General features: G+C 36.8%; 1 protein-coding gene across 4 annotated transcripts in view; it reads left to right on the forward strand.

Annotated features, from left to right (window-relative positions):
• The window catches only part of ICA1 (islet cell autoantigen 1), a 74,890-nt gene that overhangs the window by 14,490 nt on the left and 37,069 nt on the right, over nucleotides 1-23,331 (forward strand). For all 4 annotated transcript variants that reach the window (XM_050891218.1, XM_050891220.1, XM_050891216.1 and 1 more), the window contains exons 3-7: nucleotides 216-253; nucleotides 2,810-2,981; nucleotides 4,941-5,013; nucleotides 6,808-6,931; nucleotides 9,185-9,383. In XM_050891218.1, coding sequence (XP_050747175.1) covers nucleotides 237-253; nucleotides 2,810-2,981; nucleotides 4,941-5,013; nucleotides 6,808-6,931; nucleotides 9,185-9,383 — 585 coding nt within the window. In that variant the 5' untranslated portion in view covers nucleotides 216-236. The remainder of the gene's footprint in view (nucleotides 1-215; nucleotides 254-2,809; nucleotides 2,982-4,940; nucleotides 5,014-6,807; nucleotides 6,932-9,184; nucleotides 9,384-23,331) is intronic.

Here is a 23,331-nt window from a genome sequence, read left to right on the forward strand (position 1 = left end):
TAAATGTGTTTGTCATGGATTTAAGCGAGAATTGTGTGTTACGTGAGGAAAGCATTTGGTCCACAGATTGCAAAGTTTTCTGTCATAACATGGTAAACAAGATGCTACAACATAGTAATTTTCTATGGGATAAGGTAGGGGTTTCCTAGTGTCTAACTTGAAAATTAAGTTTTAAGGATGTTTGTATTAACTGATAATTTCTTATTTTATTTAAGTGTCTGAAGAAAACAAGAAACATGGAAGGTCATAAGTAGTACGTACCTTGATCATTTTTTGTTATTCTAAAGAGCTGATGGTGTTTGGCATGTTAATTAGTCACTGCTTGAGTCTATCACACATTATGTTCTGGCATCTAGTATTTATGTGAAGTCACTGGTAGACATTCTGTTTAAAAATAAAAATAAAAAATGAAAAATTGCCAAAGAATGGAAAAACAAATGAATTGACTAGATAGAAAAATAGCATGTTATCAATTTCCTGCTTAATGGAAAGAAGTATATGAACTGTCATGTTTCAAGAGGTTTATCTGTGGCCATCAACTTCAGAATAAAGTACATCCTTCTTTCAGTTATATTTTGTGATTGTTTAACAAAACTTAAATATGTCCATGATTACTTGACGCAAAATCCATTTTAAAAGGTATTGACAGGTGTCTACCAGTAAAAATAGTCCACCGAATATTTTGGTACTGTGATTATAAACCTTTCATTATCTTAAGCATAAACAGGAGCCAGTCAATTCTCCAAATGAAATTAGAAGCTGAATTTGTGTGTAGTGATAAAATATTATATTCCTCTTATTCCTTCAATTGGTTTATCAGTCTCTAATTCAGGAATCTGTATTAATTCCAGCTTTTTTTTTTTTTTGTGACCTCATATTAATAACTTATTTTTATTCCTTGCACCACGCCCCCAGAATTTCTAGTGACCTCAAGTGCGGTAGATATCAAGGCTGGCTGATATCAGATGAATTATGGTGTTTTCTTCACTTGACTGCTGAACTGAGATATCAGTTATTTGCACAGCTGTAGCAGAAGTTAAAGCACACAACTATCCAGACAGCTAGGGTCTTTATACTACCTTGTGAGCGGTTTGATTTTTTTTTTTATTATTATTTTTAAAGGAATGCTATTTTTATTAAACGCTCACATTCTGTTTTCTCATAATGCAGGGGGATCTTCTGGTTATTTATTAGAGGTTGTAGATTTTGTATTTTAAAGTTGCAGCATATATCAGGACAATATAGGCTTCATCTAACTTAACAGGCTCTCTGTTGTCAGAGTGCTTAATGGTTGGCTTGTGCAGAATTTCACGTGAAATGTGGTATGTTTTGCATGTGTTGTTTATTTTGTGCTGTAGCACCAAAAAGGCCTTTATTTTAATTTTAATGAAATACATAAATGAAACTCTTGGAACTAATGTTTGGGTAGAATTAAATGGGTAAGTAACTTTGCTTTTAAAGTTTGGGGAAGAAGCCAAGAAGTGCTGTGTATAAGTGCATTTTTAATTTTGTTATTGCTCACTTCCAGTTTAATTTCTTACCATCTCTTTGGTGATTAAGGGACTGTCTCCTAACTCACTGATTAAAAATAACTAAAGCAAGTAACAAATCCCTGTGAAACAAACTTCCTTTTCAGATTAAACTGTGTCACTAGTAACTATGTAGGGCAGATGTGCCACCCTTTTGGGGAATGTGTACCGATGGCTTGTTGTTTCAGAATGGCCATAGTATTTCACAGCAAGCATCAATCTCCCTCTCCCCCCCGACTTGATGTGTATGTTGGGTCTGAAGACCTCTTGGGGTAGCATTCCTGAGCCGTCTGTGTGTTGTGAACAGAGCTAGTGGGCAGTATCTCAGTAATGAACCACGGTTTGTCACTCCACAGGTGCAGGGTATCTTTTTTCAAAACAAACTCAAGCTCTTTAATTTTCCTGGAGTATTTAATATAGCAAGTTTTAGCAACCATTTACTTCTAAAGATCTGCAAAATCACTGCAGCTTTTTATATATACACATAGGGGAAAAGGCATGTACTTTTGCAGAAATTAATAATGGAATAACACTTCCTGAAAGAGATCAAGAATTCATTGTAAGGCTATATTTTCTACCACCTTGGTATGGTTTAAATATTGTGGAATATGGAGTTTGTCTTCAGATTGCACTTTTTATTAGGTCTGCTACAGGAATGCAGAACTATCTGTCAGTAGAAAATAATCCTTGAAAAAAAGATTACCTGTTACACACCCACAGTTGTCATGTAGCCATTGCATAAAGACAGACATGAGCTATCTATCTTTCACAGAGCATGCTCAAAAGAGATGAGTGTTCTTCTAATTCTTTATTATTCAATTGTAAAAAGGGAAGGCAAGAAGTAGTCTAATTCCATTCCTAAAATGAACTTCATGAAATCCTGACACTGCTGAAATTGCATGAAAATTGCTGCCTGCTTAAGGAACTCTGCTAGTTCACTTGAAACTCTCCTGTTAGTTATATAAAAATAAAAAGTTAATTCCATGGGCTATAAATTGTTCCATAATGCATTGGGAAGAATTCTTTGCAGCTGATTATTTGGCGGTACTACATGCTAAAGACATTCAAATTGAAAGCAGTGCATTATTTTTCAAAGTAGGATGGGAAATATAGTACTAATTTAATTGCTTTGTTATTAATGTATAATGAGGAAATGCATGTTAGAATATACATCTGCATGCAAATGCAATATTCTTGATGGAAATGTATTAATCTAGCATGTTAGACATTTTTTTAAGCATCCTATTGAAGTTTTGTAATTTTGTTTCTTAATATTCTAGCAATTATCCAAGGGAATTTTATGACCAATATGCTCAAAGCCAAGAAAAATCTGTGGTCAATAAAATGCAACAGAAATACTGGAAAACAAAACAAACCCTTATAAAAGTTACAGGAAAAAAGGAAGATGAACATGTTGTGGCTTCAGATGCAGATCTGGATGCAAAACTAGAGGTTTGTAATGTTTACATAAGGTGTATTCTCTGTTTGTTAATTTTTAAAATGTTTTCATTTCCATCAAGCCTCTAATGTGTACACAATGTATATACATTTCTATCATTATTTTCTTGTAATATCTTTTCCAATTTTTGACAGAAGTAACTATGTAAATACGGGAAATATAGTGGCATTTTGTAACACAAACACCCATGTCCCTCAAACTTTATTTGGAACCTAACATCTCTCGTATTTATTTTCAGGTTTTGGAGGCAGGTTTTTTCCTTTTGTTGGCGGGGGGGGGAGCAGGAGATTGTCCTTCGTGCTTGCATCAGTCATTCTTTGCTTATATCAGTTTAAGATTTTTTTAAAATAGTATTCTATAGTATATACAAATTACATTCTTTATGCAGTTATAAAATACCACATATATCCCAGAAAAACATGCAATATACCAAGAAGGAGCAAGATGCATAGTACGCTCTGCTCTCTGGAGCTTTTGTGCAGATAAGCGGGTTCTGACATGACCAAAGAAGCTTCTGAAAGTCTGTAAAGTGTAACCAAGAGGAGGAATCCTGCTGTGTGACAAATACAGTCCTACTGTCAGTATCCTCAACCCCGCTGGAAAAAAAAAAAAATTAAGGATCTACATATTGAAGAGCTTGAACATCTTTGACAGAAAGCAAAAGATAGAGAATGGACTTCGGAAGTGTAATAATCAAATTAGTGCCCAGCTAAGTTTTATCAGTATTGTTTTGTTACGTAAGGGTAAAGGTTTTGCCTTACTGGTTTTCTTGCAGTTTCTTAGAAAATTGTTGACCTAGGATTCTCAGTTTATTGGCATTTTAGCTGAAATACGAGAGGTTGTTTTACAACAAACAAATCTTTGCAGTTCTAGCTATAATAGTGATAACTTATAAAGTGATTATTCTAGCTATGGGGTCTTCCTGATGGGTTATAAATCAAGAGTATTGATGAAAAACAAGCTGGAAGGATGGAACAATATTTTATAAATACATACCTGAGTTCCTACCGCTGTGTTGCAGATTCATCAGGAAGGGTGCTTTGTTAGCTCAGGTGGGATTGGAAATAGGGAAACTTGTGTTTACCAGATAAAAAACTGTAAGCATGTTTTCACTTGGACAACTTCTCAATTGCAAGTCATGCTCTCAGTTTAAAAGACAAGACCCATGTAAACGTACAGGAAGTCAAGCAGACGCGAAGGAAGACAGTTACTGTGCCAGTAGTCCGTTTTGCTTATATTTGTGTAATGCTTGATACAGTGGCATTTAGGTTTGTTACAGGTGGGAGGTTTTAGATGGACAGACAGAAAGAGTAGTAATTTTTCTATTTCCTAGAAACAATCTCCAAACGTAGTCAAGACTGCCTGTTTTTTCCCTCTACTTACTTTGGAAACTGCTGCTTTATAAATTTGATCAGAAAACTGGCGCTATTCCAGTAAAAAGTTCAGTTTAAATCAATAACTTTCTATGTTGGCATACCAATGCAAGTTTATTCCACTAGACTTTGCAGTATTAAAAATGCAGTATGCATATTGCCACGCATGATAAACATGATAGACGTTTTGATAACTCTTTGCTCTACTGTGAGTTTTTTAGAAACAAAGATTTGTACCTCTTCCTATATATCCAAAGATATCAATAAAAAAAAACCCAACGTGAGCAGTTTGGTTAACTATCAGCTGTTTAGATAGATCTGTGTCCAAAATTATTTTTGTCTTTATTTTCCTTTTGTAAGTTATGATTGTCTGTAGTTTCAATGGACAACTTAATGGAAAGAAAAGCACGGTTGATAAGGAAAAGTTATTTTCAAGCTGGAAAGATTAGTCATTGTTCAAGAAGAAAATAGTGATCCCTAATAATTTCTACAAAAAATTAAGCTCTTTCTTGTATTTTAATGATGAGTGTTTCCTGCATACGCTTACAATTTTTTTTGTGTATTTTGTTTCAATATCAGCTGTTCCATTCTATTCAGAGAACGTGTATGGAGTTGCTGAAAGCAATTGAACTGTATCAAAAAAGGATTTGTTGTAAGTATGATCAAATACAGTAGTTAAAATGATTAGGAGGTCTGCATTATGGAATCATCGAACAAGTGAAAAAGTAAAAATGAAAATCAGGAGCTACTAGTTTCATCCTATTTAAAAATAAAGATAACATTCCTTGCAGACAGCTAAAGGCAGACTTGCTTATTTGCTTGAAGATCTCCTCGTTCATAAGTTTTATATTTGATATTATGCAGTGATAGGTAGCAATAATTATGGGAGAAAGTTTGCCTTTTAAGGGTTTTTTCCCATTACTTGCTTGGCTTATTTAAATTCAGAAGTGTCTTGTCTTAGAAATCCTAACTCCTTTCTGAACTGTTTTAATTTTTTTTTTAATCAGGATTGACTGTGAAGAATACTGGGCTTATTACTAGTTTTATAATTAAGTAATCAATGCTATTACAATGAATTTGATAATGCTGACTTGGCTGTGACAGGTGTACAGTGATTAGTGGCAGTCATTAGTGAGAGACAGGGACCTCATTTGAGAAGTTTCAAACAGCAGGTTGTATTAAATAACCTCTAAAGGTTCTCTGCGATCAATATTGTTTGATTCTCTGCTGCTGTGATTTCTGGCCTGGAAAGGAGAATCCAGCTTTGGAGACATCTTTCAATTTATCTTCTTTTGTTGAATGTCATCCATATTTTCTTGAGTCTTTCCTTTTTCTTTTGCCTATCCAAAGAGAGTCAGAGATAATGTTTCAGGATCTGGAGGTAAAATTAGAATACAGAATAGTAGTGTATTGAGTTCAAGAAGTGTTCCACAGTAGCAGGTGAAATCTCTGATGGAAAGATGTGCATGCAGCACGTTCTACCAGAGTATGCTATGAGTCTGCATTGGATTTGACTGTCAACATTTGGGAAAATGACAAGAGGACTTCAAGAGATCATCTTTCCTTATATTAGGCCATTCTCCCTATTGATAGTGGGAAGAAATTGGTGCTATAGGAGACAGCCGCTTTGGAGGACTAACAGATGAGGCCATAATAAAATGTTTTTGTAAGGATGTGAGATCATGAAGACCCTTGGTCCTAGTTTGGAAGTAGTCAATAATTCAGTGTAAAAACACTTATTTTTCTTCATCTTCTTGTTTAAAAAAGTCAGTTAATTTGAAATAGAAATATTTCAGATATTTGAAATATAAATTAAAAAATAGTGTTTGAATTGTGTAGAATGTTAAAGTTGTAAAATAATCTTGCAGAGTAATTTGAAAATAAATGTTCTTTAAAATGAAGTGCTAGATTTTTCATATGAAAAATCCATTTCTGTAGTCAAGCATGAAAAATGGAGAGCAAGAGAAAAGCAAGTGAACGAGCTTTGGGTAGTATAACTCAGAATTAGCTTCAGTGAAAGTATGCTACCAAAGATCAGCTGAGGCAGTCCAGGTGGTAAAAAACGATTAAAAAAACCCACCAACACCCCCCCACCCCCAAAAACCCCAAACAAACCAAAAACCCCAAGACTAAAAGATACTATAATCAAGATTGGGCCCTTTGTGTGATCTAAGCAACCTAATTCTTTTGTTCAAGAAAGAAATAGCATGTTTCTCCTGTTGTCTTTTGGCACTGATGGAATTTTGTGATTCTTGTTAAGTATATCAACAAATGTCTCAAGCGAATCAGATCTTCAGTTTACTAAATGCAGGAATTCCATGAAATTACTTATTTTTGCTGTGCTGCTTGATTTAGCGTGATTTAACCTATTTGATGCTAGGCCAGTTTTAAAGCTGTTAGGAACTTATTAAATAACGTGTTTGACCACTCATTTATTTTTCATTAGTTCTGTCTCAGGAGGAAAATGAACTGGGGAAATTTCTTCGATCACAGGGTTCTCAGGATAAAACAAGAGCAGGAAAAATGATGCAAGCCACAGGGAAGGCCCTCTGCTTTTCTTCTCAGCAAAGGTATATGTGTCAGAATTACTGTCTGATTTACAAAGTATGTGGGATAATGGTAGTTGATTCACTGTTGGCATAATTCATTTTGCCGTTTGAAATGTGTGAGGAACCAAATGATGGGAAAGTTATTATTGACCAAACCTGCTGTAGTATTGGCAATATTACTGGCTTGCTCTGTGTAGTTTTGCCTGGTCCTGTTTTTTGTCTTATGGACCTGCTATGTCTGTGTATCTCCAGATCCCCCACCTGAGCCTGTTCAGCTCAGCAGTTCTAAAGCGGTACAGATGCATCTGCACGGCCTCTCTAGTAGTGGGCTTGTAAAGGAGCTGATGTCAGGTCCCTCTCCTGCTTGGTGGCACTTCTCATTCTGCAGAGAAATGCTACAGCAGGCTCATCATGGAGGTGTCTGGGTCCTGAGAGGGCAGGGAAATGGGTAAGGAAAGGCCTTTTTCTGGGCCATGGAGTCTTATACCACAAGTAGACAGAGGAGAAAGGAGGAGTCTGAATGCAATTTTCTGCTTTAACCTTACACCATGAAGTCCCCCAGGAGAAGGTCATAGATCCCCATTGAGCTCATGTAGGTTCAGTAGGAGCAAATCAGGAAAAGGTAAGGAATCCAGAGGGACACACATACACACAAACACATGCTGTTACCCAGAGCCCTCGATGTCTTGCTGACCCTATGTTTGCTCAAAGAGTTTAAAAGTGACCGTACCTGATGGTATTATGATGCTTTTTTTTAACAGTATTGGGACTATGAAAGTTTAAAATTCACCATCATTTGCAAGGGAAAATTCTATTTCATTATATTTTACAGGATTTTTTGGGGCTCTTAACTATTGCGATACTTTCCAGCTTTAGCTTAACGGTGCAGCTGTTTGGCTCAAAATAAAACATCGCATACAGAGCACCAAGAATTTCATATGTTTATCTTGGGCTAGAGTTTGGTCATTAGCACATCCAGTAACAGCCATGAGTGGGATCTTTAAAACACATGTAAGGCACCTTTGAGCAAAAGCGCTGATGATTTGCTTCTTTATAAAGCTTAACTGTTTATAGAAATTCCAGTGTGTGACATGTCTACATAAACTGAATTTTCCTTTGAATGGCTGGGTAAGTATTTGTAGAATGAGAAAAAATGGGGGTGGTGGGAAGCCACATGAAGAAGTTCTCATTTTGTTATATCTCTTCCTCAATGCATTTTTAAGGTATCTTTTAAAATAAACTCACATAAAAATAAAACCAATTGTTTGTCTGTCTTCTCTTGAGCCATCCTCAAGCTCATGTTGAAGTTGGGACTGCTCTTATTTACATCGCATGCCAATAGCTAGCTCAGTAGCTGGAGATCAAGAAGACACAATTTGCTGGTTACTGGAGCTGAAATTAGAAATCCTCTTATGCCTAGGAAGTCCCTAAGTAGCACACTAAACTAACTCTACACTGGTGTGGAACTGATTGAACCCATTCCAGTGAGGTGGCTGCTGGCAACCAAAAGGAAAGCAGAAGCAGCAGAAGGAAGCAAAGTAAAAGTTGGAGTAATCCTGTCTAGTTCTGAGATCTCATTAGGAGCTGAAGTGATGGCATAGGGAAGACAACAGTGTCCCCTACTGCCTTTCCAAAGTGTAGTTGCTGGAAGAAACATTTAAGAAAATGCCTAAATCCTTCCGGAAGATAAATATCCTGCAAAGGAATATTTCAGATTCCTTAAAAAAAAGAAAAAAAGAGGGAAAAAAACCCAGATAATTATCTACTTGACAGATGACTTCTTTATTTACATGTACATTTGAAGATTAAAAGGCTAATGGAAGTGCTTTTTGTGAGGCTTAACATGACAATCCTGATACATCTGTGGTATGTATCCAGAAACAAACTACCTCAGGTACATTTTTAGAGTTGTTAAATGCAACTTGGGAAGAGGAATGGTAATAGCATACATACAAGCAGCTTGGCTAACTAAAATACATACACGGATTAGAAAGGGTTCCTTTTCCACTCGCATGTGTAAGTGAAAGGTCACTACTTGAACAGGAAGGTTGCAAACACAATATTCATGGAAAATCACCCTGTTCATGTGTACCCCCAACCAAGCTGCAGAACCATCTGAACATACACTAGCACTTAAGTGAACTATTTTGGCTGTGTATGTTTTTTTTGATTGCTAGTAAAATGTCAGTAGTTGTATTAATCTGTCTGCCTTTGTGGAACAACTTCTTTAACACGTTCCTCTCCTTCCTTTCTTTCCTTCATGCCTTCCCCCAGATTAGCACTGCGTACTCCTTTGAGTAGATTATATCAAGAAGTGGAGACTTTCAGATATAGGGCCATCTCAGACACATGGCTGACAGTAAACCGAATGGAACAGTATCGGACTGAATACAGAGGAGCTCTACTCTGGATGAAAGATGTGTCTCAGGAGCTGGATCCAGATCTTTATAAGCAGATGGAAAAGTTCAGGAAGGTATGAAGTTTCCTGTAGTTTCCTAGAAGGGGATACCTGGTGAATGACAATGAAGCATGATTTTGATCCTTCCAAGGAAGATGTAATTCAGCAGCACTAAGGATGCCATTTATCGTAACTAATCTTTTCCGTGTGACAGAAGTCCAATTAATCTGATATGGAATACAGTAGCTTTCACAGAGTGGGCTGTAAGGAAAGATACGGTAGTAAGAAACAGCATTTTTCAGTAGTCTATTCAACTTCAGCCTAAATCTTTGTAATTTAAATAATATATATTTTTAAAGAAGGTTATCTAATTTTAAATACTTAGCTGTCATGCCTGAATGACTAATGGAAGAAGATATGTCTGCTGTCAGCTGGGGAAGGGAAAATTGATTTTTGCAACTAAAAAGTACAGAATAACAGAAATGCTGTAGTATCTGCTGCTAAATTTTTGGGTGCAGTTAAAGACCAACATTTTCAAAATTGGCTATTGTTGAATTTTGGGGAGGAGTTGCAAATTTGGAATTTGTTTAAGTTCCTCGTGCAGTTCAGCGTGATTCTTGGGCAACTGCTAAACACTAAAACTGCTAAGAATGCACTCTCCATAAATCATCTTCATTCAGTGTCACTCAAGTTCGCTAAACTCCTCCTCTCCCAAAGGGCTTCCAAAAATCACAAGTCCTAGGTGGTAGTCTGCAGTTTTGCTACCAGGTGTGAGTATAGAATTTATTTGGACTGATCCTGTCCCAGTCGGTTCAGGAATGTTCATGAGAACTTCACCTTTGCTAGTGAGGCTCCAGAGCTGATTTTGTTAAAAGACTATAATGTTCACAGTTTGCTGTTTATACATCTTGACTATTAGGAGAAGTTAGGATCCTAGGTATAACATGGTGGCTTGTGCTTTTAGTAAAGGCAGTAAAAAAATTTACAGAAATTGTGTGATAATTGAAAGCAGAGGCCTAATAACAGAAATTGTATTGAAGTGTATGGGCATATGTGCATGTGCATGTGGCTTAGAGACAGGTAATGTAGAAGAGAGAAAACCCTGTTCATTAATGGCTTAAGCAGTCTGTGACTGAAAGTGTTTGGAGATGAAAGATACTTAATTTGGAATTTTAAAAGCCTGAATAAACTATCCTAACGGGAAAGGACTGGCATGCATCTAGGCTATGCGATTTTTTGTAAACTGAAGTGGTGACAATAGCAATTAAGGAAGGGGTGGAACAAATGAAACCCCAGCTAGTCATCTAATCTTTATTTAATGCTTCAGTACAGGATATTCCTGTAAGTCTTGTGGCACCAGACATGTATTTTATTATGCCTTGTGGGAAATGTTTATAATGGCAAGTTCTTGCAGGTAAAATAATTGGTATGGTCTTGGCCTCAGCCAATTGCTTATGTATAATGTTTGATTTATTAGAAAAACACTTAAAAAATGGAATGTTAGAATGAATAAAGCAGTACTGGTAATGGTCATACAAAATTGATTTATAGCTTTCTTGCAAAACATGCTATGGAAGGTATAAATTATATAAATGGCAAAGTAATTAAAATAATGTATGCTTTGTACAGTGAGCTGCTGTAGTTAAAAAGTTAGATGTGAAATTTCAGCCATCTTGGGTTGCTGTGCTTCAAGGTCAGCAAAAATAAGTTTGGTTTGTTTGGTTTTTTTAAAGCTCTCACAAAACTTAGTAGTAAAAATGTGGAAGTACTAAGTATTTTGAAATATTTCTAGGTCTGAAATGAGTTATATTCTGACATAAAGAAATAATGAATGTAGATTCTAAAATTCTGTAGTGTTACCTCAAAGAGTTTAAAAAAAAACCCAAAACTTGGAGAAGGTCTTTTGAACCTTTCTTTCCTCCGACTGGCTGTCAACTGAAAACCCTTCAGATCACATTGTAATGCAGAGAACAAAAAGCTCTATATTTTGTAGCCAACAAAGTAAAGAAATGCCCTTGGTATCTACTTCCCTACATATCCCATCTGTGCAACAGGCATATCAAACTAGTCTTTGAAGATTTTAACACTTGCAGAAAGCAAATTTTTTCTTTTTTCATTTTGGAAAAAAAAAATTACAAAAATAAAATCCTCAAGCATAATGTACCTAGATAGCTGTTGCTGAACAAGACAAAACAGTTTGTTTTTAGTGCTTTACAAATGTAGCAGGCAAACAAAACTAATGGTGGATACTGTAGTCTTAAATAATTAAAGTAGAGGAGTTATTTTTATTGTCTTTTTGTTCTATTCTTGCTTGCAGATCTTAATTGTGCCATAGTGTGGCAGTGTAATGCTGGTTTTTTAGGGCTTATTTTGGATCTGTAACAACAATTTAAGAAGTCATGCTAGTTTTGTGTTGAGAAAGGTATCGTAATTACTGATGCAAGGTTTTTAGTTCTAAAATATACCATCACTGGAGAGAAGTGTTTGATCTGGAGCTGCATATCTAGTGATAAACCAGCAAGTAGTTAATGAAGCTGATCCTGTCAGAGCACTTGAAAGAAAGTGTTTTTCAGACTTCTAATTGTAAAAATCCTAAGTATTACTTTAGTAAACATTTTTTTTATTTCAAGTAAACGGTGCTTTAATGCACCTAGTGATCTTTAGTGCACCTAGTGCATCAGCAGTATTTATATCACTTGGTTATAGGACTGTTTTCAAGTATGTAGCCTTTTATAATGTAATCCTATATGTATCATTATGTATACAGATATGGTACTTGTTTTTGGAGACCAAAGCTAAATCAATCCAGATGGGTTTTTCATACCTTCCCTCAGAATAGCTCAGGCTAAAAGATCGATAGTTGAGTCAGTATTTTCAGAGCTGATAAAATCTGAGTTAAAACATTGGCATTTTTGTAGTTCTCTTTCAAAACAATGAGGTACTTGAAAGAATTTTCTAATGCTGTTCTCAAGGCATGAGTCTAAATATGCAAGACCCAGCAATACTACCACTTTCAAAGTGTCCCAGAACACTGCAGAACAGCCTTTTTATGTTGTTGTTTGAAGATATCCATGTGATTGTAGCTAGTTGAGTCAAACCAAGGAAACAGGTGAAGTATTTACTTTTGCCTGCAGAGTTCTATAAATGCTATGTAACTTCATTCTTTTTTTTTTCTATTAAGAGTTTTTATGGACATTCCAGTGCTGTTCTAGATATAGAGGTCTTCCATCCCAAGTTCAGAGTTTGAAGTCTTGCTTGAGAGAACCTAAACAGCGCCTTGGCAATGCTGTGATATTTAAAAGAATTTGAATGAGTTAATACCCCTTTACCAAATTCTCCACCACTGATCAGATTTTTAAGGTTCTTAAATCCAGGCTGTTTTATCTGTCTGGTGACTATACACTATAGCATGAGTTCTGCTGTGATGTTGTAAAAATGTAGACCAAATTGCCCAAGTGCTGATAGTCCCCCAGTGTCCTTCCTTCAGCTCTGAAAAAGTTAAGCTTTTCCATGCATTTCCTGAGAAGGAACATGCCAATATGCAGAGTGATAGGCTATGATACCAGGCAACAGCCTCCCATGTGCAGCCTACAGAACACAGAAGAGACTGGTGTTGAATTTTACGTAGCTAAGCTATCTCAGATGCTTATACAGTGCAATACAGACTTTCTCATCAAACCTAGACATTACAGTGCCACCCATAAGAGTAAAAAGTGAGAGCTGAAAAAATTATCATGCTGACCTTTAGGCTAACTATAAGAAAAATTACATGTGTGACATGGCAGGATATATATCATGCTACATTGATAGAGCAAATTAATCCTTTCTGTATTTGTTTTTCGCTTCCATCATTCTTCTACTCGTCTGCTTCCTTTTCATTCTGAGGCTTGAACCAAAGCTGGAGTATCTTTGTAAATACCCAGTGGCCATGCTGGGATCACTGAGACAAACTGCACTGCAGCAGTGTACTGAGAACTGGGTACCTGGAGGGTTGGGCTCTGTTTCTCCCTGTTGTCTAGTCCTCTCTGCTTTGCCAAAGCTGCTTTCCTAGGAGCTCTGCTTCTGTATGAACCAAACGAAGCTCAGATGGGACAAAGAATAGGTTGAAGCTCTGTAAGGGTAAGGAGTGATGCATGGGCTCGTTGCAGCAGAGCTTTGTAAATGCTACGAGATTGATCTGCTTGGCGTACAGTGCACGTCTTGTATCTTTGGTACTTGTATATTACAGCAATAAATATCTGAGTTTGTAAAACAGTATGTATTAGATGGGGTACTGTCTGGGAAAAGAGTTGGGTTTTGATAATATATTTGCAGGGGATCTGTGAGGGGAACCAGTAGCGTGGTTTGTGCTGGGCCTCCTTGTTCTGAACAATTAGAAAGGCCCTACCCCACGGTGCAGAGCCCTGAACTACTTCAGTGGTGTTAGGAAGTGGAATAGATCCTACCATGGAAGAGAATTGTCGGAATATTCCCCAAAAGATCCTAAAAGATTATAGGACCCTTAATGCCTAGCTGTTACTTTGCATGCAGCTGTCAAGAAACTTGCAAGCTTGCAGCTGAGTTTTTTGGGCACAGTTTATCTCGAGTTCCTCCTAGTTGTAGCACTCTATATACTTGAAACAAAATTAATGCCCTTAAACAGCATTTTAAAGATAAATCTGGCAAGAGAAAAGGAAAGGCAGTGAGAAAAAGGAAAGTTCAACAAGAACTCATATAACAATAGCTTAAACTGTTTTTATAAATGTGCTAATGTAGGGAATGGCTGATCTATGCAAGTTCTCTGTTAAATATCTTTTAAGAAATAAAAGTTAAAGCTTGTGTGGACAGCTGGGGAATAATGAAGATCTAAATAAATGCATTGATTAAAAGGTCAGAAGGGAAATGCTGAAGTATATGTATTCGTTTTAAAGATCTCAGCAAGTATGGATAAGATACATCTGCCACAGGTTTACAGGGAAGGCTCAGGACCTACATCTCTGTTTCCCTGCTGTCCCCTTGCCTACTAGCACTGCCTGGTATGAGTGCATTTTGGCTTGTGTGGTGATGAAGGGGCTGTACCATGTTGCAACATCATCTGCTACTCACCTGTCCATTAACATCAGCTGCAAACAGCCCTGCAGACCTGGAGGCACTGTGGAAATGTGCTGGAGGACTTTTTTTTTTTTTTTAATTCTCTGTTACACTTGAAAACTCTTGGAGAGCTGAGAAAATGCAAAAAGCCTAGGGAAGGAGAAAAAACAAATATGATGCTGATCTTTGAAATAAGAACAGACTTGGCAGTTGCCATCCTTGTAAACTTAATTTCAGTTCCTGGTAAAAAAATGAAATCTGTAGGCATTTAGAGGCTTACAAACTAAAGAGTGAGTAAACAACACAGGTTTATAAATAACATTACAGGGTTTTTTTTGTTATTTTACATTTTAAATCAAATTATGAAAGTAGTAGGAAAAAAATTGCAAATCTGGATTGTTGCAGTTCCTTATGGGTGATTACTGGAAAAATGATTTTAACTTTGCTAGAAAAATAAGAGCTCTCAGGAGCTGAGAGTTGAGAGTATTGGCTGAGGGACACTAAACAAAGTTTCAGAGGATCATAGAATATAAAGATGGAAAATACCGTAAAGATCAACTAAACTCTTTTCCTGCCAGGACAAAATTGTGCATTTGTAATGTATTTTCCAAGTGTTTTTCTACTTCTAATAAATATAATTCATTTGAGGGTGACACTCTTAGAAGTTTTGTGGATATTGGTGATGTTGTTGTTCAATTATTAAAAAGTCAACCAAAAGAAAATGTCCTAATGATAATTACATCTGCAGACAATACTGAGCTGGAAAGTCTTTTGGTTTTCCAAGCAGTAAAGTATACCACCGTCTCAAAGAAAAATGTCTTTGGCCGTTGCAGTCACAGTGGTGTAATCAATAGACTCTCAGCTGCCATAGTTACAAATAGCAGTGTAAGTGATTGATGTTTAGAACCAGCTATGGTAGTCACTGTTTACCAACTTTGGTTTTTAAAAATTAAAAAAAAAAAAAAAAAAAAAGTTGTAGACAGCAGTTGTCTCTGTTTCTTTTTAGGTGATACTTCCACATTAAATTCTAAGGTTAACTTCATCTAGAAAACTTAAAGCACATTTGCCTATAGGTGACAAAAATGTAGGCCTTTGCGTGTGAGAGAGTAGATGATGATTGTTGTGCTCTGGAAATGTCAGAAAGATCTGAGTAGCCTTAGTAGACCACACATTAGATATGAGATGTGTGGCACTATAATGTGAAAAATAATGCTGGCTTTCATAATAGCTATTAGGTATGTGACACAGTAAAATCTATCACTTTGATAGTCCATCTTTATCACTCTTGGTTCAAAATCTTCCTTAAAAAAAAAAAAGCCCCTCCCCAATCTGTTTGCTGATTTGGGTTGCTGCTGCTCATTAGGTGAATAGGTGAGATTCCAGGAGATCCAATAATACTTGCCGCAAGATAGCTGCGTACTCTAAAATTAATAAGACAGTGTCACACTGCACTGAGATCCACATCTTACTGTAGCAATGTGATGGCAGAGATAGAGAGATAACAGCATGCTCTTACAATATGATGATAGGCAACACCTACACATATCACTTCTTGTGACATGCCTGTGCCACCAAGAGTATGTTTGGTTTCATTCTGGTAGGGAATAGCAGTATGAACATTATTTTTTAAGTGTTTTTTTAATATGAAAGTATATGGTGTTGGAAATATTAAATTTAACGATTTACCTAGAAATTATGGTAGTGAAAAACAAAACACACAAAAAAGTGCTCTTTATACAAAATTGTACATTTTACTTTGTCATTATTGTCTCTCCTTGTAAAAGCAGATGGAGTTTCAGTGCTGAGTGTGTTTTCTCTGTGCAGTTTCTGCTGTAATGTTTTTTCCAGGTTCTCCAATGTCAAATTCAGTAACATTAAGTGGAGAAACCAAAACATTCCAAGATACTTTACATACAAAATGTTCAAGCATTTTAAGGCAGTTGTGAAAGATGCACCTCTTTTGAAAACGTGAACTTAAGCAGAAATGTTCTTCACAGTGTAACCATTTTATAGTCTTATAACTTTAAATTACCATTTCAAGTACCATTTGTAAGAATCAGGGTAGACAATAAGATAAAATCAATCATTTTTCTGAAGCTATTTCATGTATATTAAATATCACTGATGATTGTTATTGGGTTAAAAACAAAGTAACAATGTGTGATGGAGATGCCCTTTTAAAAGCATAAGAAGAGTATGCCACTTAAAAATAGAAACAGGCTTCTTGGAACAGATTATGTCATCTTAAGAGGTATCGCTTGTAGAATATAGTTGCTCCCAGAGACTGATGCTTGCCCTTGAGAGGCGGTTCATCATCTGTTCAGTTATTTTTAAGAAAGAAGAGTCTGAGGTAAGACTTAGCAAAATGGGTGTAAAATAGAATAAAATGAAGTGCTAGACTACAGATACAGTATATTTTTTAACAACCTTGTTTCATGTAACCTAGCTGAAATCAAAAAAAGGTAGACTTGGTTTAATTGCGCATTTTCAGACTTTTATTCATTTCAAGAAAAGGCAGGCAGACACATCCTAAAAATTTCTGTTCACATAAGTAGCAGAACTTTTAATGTTTCAACAGAATACAGCAAATATATAAAAAAAAGGATTTAGCGATTTAAATCAATAGTAATGGTAAGTCCAACTTTAATGTAATAATTATTAGCCCCAGTATTGAAAAGGCACTCTCAAATATGATGTGACAAAAATTGAGCTCCAAGAATTTTTCTCATGTCTAATAATTATAGAAATGTGTAAGCATTAAATGTAATATTGAAATTTTTTAGAAAAGGAACAACTGAACACTGTTTTCACTTTATTCTGTGTTTTGGTCTTAAAATCAGAAAGAAAAGGTGATTGCCTACACAATTTCTGTTGCTCACATGAAAACTCTAACCCTGCAAACTGGTCTGTGTGGGCAAAGCCCCTAACCCATGTGGATCATTATGTGAATTCAGAACCTAAATGAAGTGTAAAAATGTAAACAGAATAGGTTGTGAAAGGAGAAATGAGATTTGGAAAATTCCCTCAGCCTTAATAATTTGAAAAGGCTAGGAGGATAGCTAAAGAAATATTTTTTAAAAATAAATGAAATACAGATGTGACCGAACTGAGAGAATTCTGCAGGAGAGAAGAATAAACAGGAAGGGGAATACAGCTGTTGGGGAAAACATTGTTTACACAAGAGAACCAAGTTTTTCTATGGTCGCCACTGCCCAGGAATTCTTTTTATACTTTCCTAAAATGCCTGGGCACATACATAATGTAGTCCATCTGCTTTTACTTCATAAGGCCTTTGCTGTTCGGTTATATGCTACATAGGCTCTGAATGATTACAAAGATGCTATGTTTGATTTTTCTCCTTCACATAATGAAACCAGATTGAAGATAGGATTAAAAAAAGCCAACAAACAAAAGGTACTGTTCTAACCAGAAAAATGGCTAATATGCCATTTCATCTCTGTTTTAGGGATATTCTGCCTGAACCCTGCTTAGATTTCAAATGCTGTTTCTTCTGTAATAGCACAGTGTGAAGTCTGAAGAGCACTACAGAAAGATTTGGGGTTTTTTATATACGTACTATCTTTCTGAGTTTGTATCTGGATGAAATATAATTAAATTGTTTTGAGGGAAACAAGTCATACTTACTGATGTATTAAATGCCAACCAGGAATAGCAATAACAATGCATGGGATTATGTACAACAGACATTGTGTTACAAATGAATCATGATTATTTATGGCTGCCATTTCATATTCTGTGCTGAAAGAGGTTAAATAGAAAACAAAACCCAAAAACTCAACTTATAGGACTTCTACTCCTGCATTAGCACTGTAAACAGAGTGACTTTGCGCTCAGGACAGTGAGAGCATCTGGGGCGTAAATATTAAAGGCAACTTGGTCATCATGATGATCTTGTTAAAGGTATCTTTCTTGGAGTGTTGGTGTCACATCCAGCTAGGATTTGCAGCATATATGTCAATGGCATTCCCTGGCACTTTGTACATCTGCCCAGCCCACCACCCTTTGCAATAGCCAAGAGGATCTTGCAGGCCAGCTTATTGTTTTATGGTGCTTTCACTGGGGAAAATATTACTGCACCTGAACTTGAGCTTTTCATATCCCTTTACCTAATTCCAGCTTATTCACTCCCCCCATCTGCTTACTCAGAAGGGATCCAGAGTCAAGTAACAATCTTGCTCAGGCGCTGAAGAATTTAATTTGGATGCAAAGAAATGAAAAATTTAAACGACATGTTCTAACTATGAGGACACTGCACCTAAAGGAGTCAAGAAGACCTCCAAACTACCTTCATTAAATGAGATAAACTGAACTGTGTAATTACTAGATTAATAAAATCATGGGCATAGTAGAGAGATAAGTTTTATGCTATACTACAATTTTCTTTACATCACCCCTCTGGTCTTTCAGTGTTCAAAGGTAGTAATTACCTGTCTGTTTCCTGCAGGGGCTAACGGTCTAATTGCTCTCCACTTGCCAGCATCCCCCCCTGCACCATGTGTGCCAACCATCCTTTGCTCTCAGGTTTTCTAATATGATTGACACAATTGAATTATGATAAACTCAGAATGATTCTCAGCACTTTTAACTCTAAGTCCAGGTTATGTCTGGTTTAGAGCTGAATATGATCTTTCAGACCTGAAAGCTTATTTCTTTGCTTTTGCCATTTATTTTGGTCGGCCTGCTTCTTGCTACAAATCTTTGCAATCATTTTCAGCAAGTCGTAGACTTTGATCATATTAACAAAATGTGACTCTTTGTTTACAGACTACATAAAGTTATTTGCGTCTGTGCAAAGAACTGTTGGATTTTATCAACTCCCTCATAGTCATTTGAGGAGAGGAGGTGTTCTAAGTTATCAGGACCAAACTCTTCCCTAAAGAGGATGTATGTTCATGCATGAAAATGTGCACCCGTTTGCAGTTTAGAATAGTGTATGTCCAAGCACGCTGTTGTGGTAATTACTCACAACTGCAGACTGACAGATGTGTGCTCACTACTAGAACTACATTTGGGGCTCATAATGTAGAAGTCTATCCCCAAACTCTGAAGTAAGGCTATTTAGATGAATGTCATTCTGTATGCAATTTAAGAGTCTCCTGGTCACATGAATAGAAAAATCATTGGTAATTATTTTCTTTGTATGTCCTTGCTTCAAGGTCTCTATTAGTGTCAACACGTTGTTTTTTTTTTTCCTTTCAGCCTAGTAAAGCACACATCCTGGGTTTGACTAATACTGAAACTTGTTACCAGCAGAAAGTTGAAGCATGTATCTAGCTTCTTAAAATAGAAAAAAGCAGACCTTCTAGCAAGGCTAGAAGCTATATATTTATTGCCTTCCCTTCATTTAAATTGTCATTTCATGTTTGTTCCCTTTTTAAAATAATTTGTGTATTGATCCAAGCTGTAAAAATGAATACAATTACTGTGAGAAACCTTTCCATCTTAATAGCTTGAGGAGCGTGTTACGTTCTATGCTGGCTGATAATCAGAGAACAGCCAGAAGGTGTAAGCTTTGAGGGGTGGAGCTGCTCTCATACACAGTTTATTCCTGTAATGACCCAATATGAATGAGTTAGGAGGAGAGGCTGTGTGCACTCTAGCTCTCAGCTGTCACATATCTGACTGCATGAAAACTCCCTCCTTTGATACAGTTTGAGGTTAAACAGATTAACGATAAGTAGTTTCTCTTTATGCTGGAGAAAAATAGAGGAGAGGCCTCACGCAGCCAGCAGTGGTGTCAGCTGGGATGTAGCTGCTGACTGCAGCCCTCTGCTTCTCCCCCGTACTCTCCTTTGGAGCAAGAGCTACAGCTCTTTGGGTCAAAGCTGCTGAGGTCGGGCCCTACCCTGCATAAAGTGTGGACACGTTCATTTGGAGCGGATTTCTTTCTGCACAGGCAGGAGATAGGGAAGTTGGTAGGTAACATGTAAGGAGCATGGGGCTATGTATTTGAAGAGTCGGGGAAGATTTTGGGAAAGGAAGGGACAGGAGTACACAGCCCTTTTTCTGGGGAAGGTGTATGGCTATGCAGAGATGCTGCTTTTCTGAAAGGTGGTACCTAAATGAAGCTGAACTGGTGCAGAACTCTGTGTAAACACTTACTGCGTTTTGAGAATAGCATCTATCAGTTTAGCTTAAAAATGTGTTTTCCCCAGCTTAAATTCAAGTAAACAACAATTAATTTGAAATAAGTCTTGTGTAAACATGCTTAGCATCTGTTTAATTCAAAATCATTTTAAAAACAGTTAAGCTGCAGAAAAGTAACATACCTTCTCAATTTCTAGGGCTGTGGGCTCAGAGGCTCTTGAATCTTTTAAGATGGATCAATTCAGTAACGTTTTTTTGCTTTGCCTGATTTTTATGTTGTGCTGTGATCTTAATTTCAATAATGACTTTGAGTGTGGTTCTGAAAAATTGAAGACTGCTGCTGCTTTCAGCTTCTTAAATTTAACAAACTTTCCTTCATTTTGCAGTAAATAGTGGTTGGAGTTATGAAAGTGATCAACATCTTATATTTGAGAGTTGGTTGCATCCTGGTTTTGATAGACTTTTTTTTAACAGCTGGCGTATTTTCTGTGTATATTCCATTTTATGTTTTGTTGCAATGAACTCGTTGCTGTTAGAGCAATTGGATTCATATTCTGAAACTGCACTGTGCTGCTCTGTTTGTGAAAGCTGTTGTGAGGCTTAAAGCTAAAGATTTTGTTGCCTGGTTTTTGGCTGGATGAACTTGCTGGATTGTGCTGAGAAATGTAACTTTGATCAGGGCTGTGTCCAGCTGCCGGATAAGTGGAAAGGATTCTGCAGAGGCTGCGCTCTCACCAAATGGCGTGCTGTGTCTGCCTGCACTGGGCCATTCTAGAGGGGCAGAAATCAGGAAGGAGGAGGAAAATATCTCCTTAATTCCTGGTAATTCTTTAGAAAAAAAATTTCAGAGGTTTTCTGTTGCTGTTGGGCTGTACCTTTCAACCTTGGTTTTTTTTTTCCTGTGAAGGGACTAAATTATTTTTTAATAATGGAGGAGGAAGTGTATTCCTCTTGCTGCAGGGCAGCTGTTCAAAAAGTTGTTATTTAGCACAGAGAGCAATATTATTTGCCACAGATAGTTTTCATGTCTCGGAGAAATTTGATTTGTATGTAACAAAACTTTACTGCTGCAAAGATACGTTTGGATCCACGTCTTTGCACTACCGTAGTATTGATAGTGGGGAGGAAGAGATGTCAAATTCAAGTCAAAAATTTTAAACAGGCAAGGAAAAAAACACATTCTCTTGAGGCATCTTCAGTTGGAACACCTTGTTGATTGAATAGCAGGAAGACTTTTGGCATATGAATTTAGAGTATCTTTAATTGATGGGCCTGTTCTGATTAAATATCTAACCCAGTAGTAGGGCTGCTCCAACAATATTTATTTTTACCAAACTACTTTCTTAAAAATAAAAAAGAGGAAAAAAAATTAGCTATATATACTTTTTCCTAGAGGATTCATGTAGACAATAACACTGTTCAGTGCACCACTCCATTCTTAAATATCATGAGTAAAAGTTTCACTCAGCAGACAACCCTCTAGGACTTGAATGAGAGAGGAGTGTTGCCTGCGTGCTTGGGCAATGGATGCTAGAAGATAAGCAAGGCCTGTCCAGGTAGATCCTGTAGGTTTTGGCAATCCATTTCCAAAATTCCAGGTCTTAATGTATATGTAGACTTCTGTACAAGGGGGTACAAAATTTTATGAACGTGAAGTACTGAGATCTGAGCTTCTCTCTGCACTGCAGTTAGAATTGTAGAAATGTTGGAGCATCTCGAAAATTGCCCCCACCCTTTCTCCAAATGAATCTGTATGAATGCAAAGCTTACATGCTGTCATACAGTTACAGTATGTGAAGCATTTGTACGTGCTTTCTGTTATTTAGGTGTGTTTGGGCATAGGCAGTGCTTCAATACACCCTGGCAATTGAAACTGAGCACTCTTACAGTTATAAAATTATATAACTCAACGTGCTTTTGAAGTTTGATAGTGGAAAATCTGCTGTTAAACAGGTGTTGAAGAGATTACTACCTTGTTGGAAAAGCTCATTTGAAGTATCTGTGCAGCCTTAGACCACAGAACAGAGTTCTCCCACCATGAGAAGGCACTGAGCCTGTCTGAATCCAGCATAGCAAACTCACAAATCTGCCTTGACCTGCAAACATGCCTCAGGGTTACCTTATTTGAAAGGATAGACACGTTAGTTCAAACAAAAACCCACTGCCTGTCCATCATCTGTCTTCGTTGGTGACCAATGCTAGCAACCAGGGAGTTGCATAGAGCAAATACAGTGGCATTTTCTTGTAGTACTGTGACCAGTGGAGGCATCATAAGACATAGTGTTTGGGGTTTTTTTTCTATAAAATTGTCCAGTTGCCTTTTGAAGCAATGTAAATTCTGGCCATCACAACACATCGCTGTGATCGGAGAGCTGCCTTACTGACACAGATGTTGTGTAAAGATCCACTGTTCTTGTGTTGAGTTCAAACAGCTAGTTTGGTATAATGCCCCCTGGTTCCTGTGTTCGCCGAAGTCTGGTCTTTTACAACTTTTGTATGTGTGATATGATGGACTTCCATCATACTCCGCCTCAGTCATCTTTCTTTTCTGGGCTGGAAAACCTTAATCTGTCATTCTTTTTACAGAAAATAATTTACATCTTTGATCAGACATTTTGTTCTCGCCTGCTTTTTTTTTTCCCCATTGCTAAGCCTGAGCTGATCTGCTTTTGCAGATCCAACTTGGCTTTGGGTGGAAGAAAAACATAGAGTAAAAAAAAAAAATCTTCATGTCACTGTATAATATTTATGGAATCACATGCATAATGTGTGAGGAGGTTCTCATTTTTCCCCATCCCTGAAGAGACGCAAGAGAGTTGGAAAAGGTACATTATAAAACAGCAGG

The sequence above is a fragment of the Gymnogyps californianus genome, chromosome 2 (assembly GCF_018139145.2).
Source record: "Gymnogyps californianus isolate 813 chromosome 2, ASM1813914v2, whole genome shotgun sequence".
Taxonomy (NCBI): domain Eukaryota; kingdom Metazoa; phylum Chordata; class Aves; order Accipitriformes; family Cathartidae; genus Gymnogyps; species Gymnogyps californianus.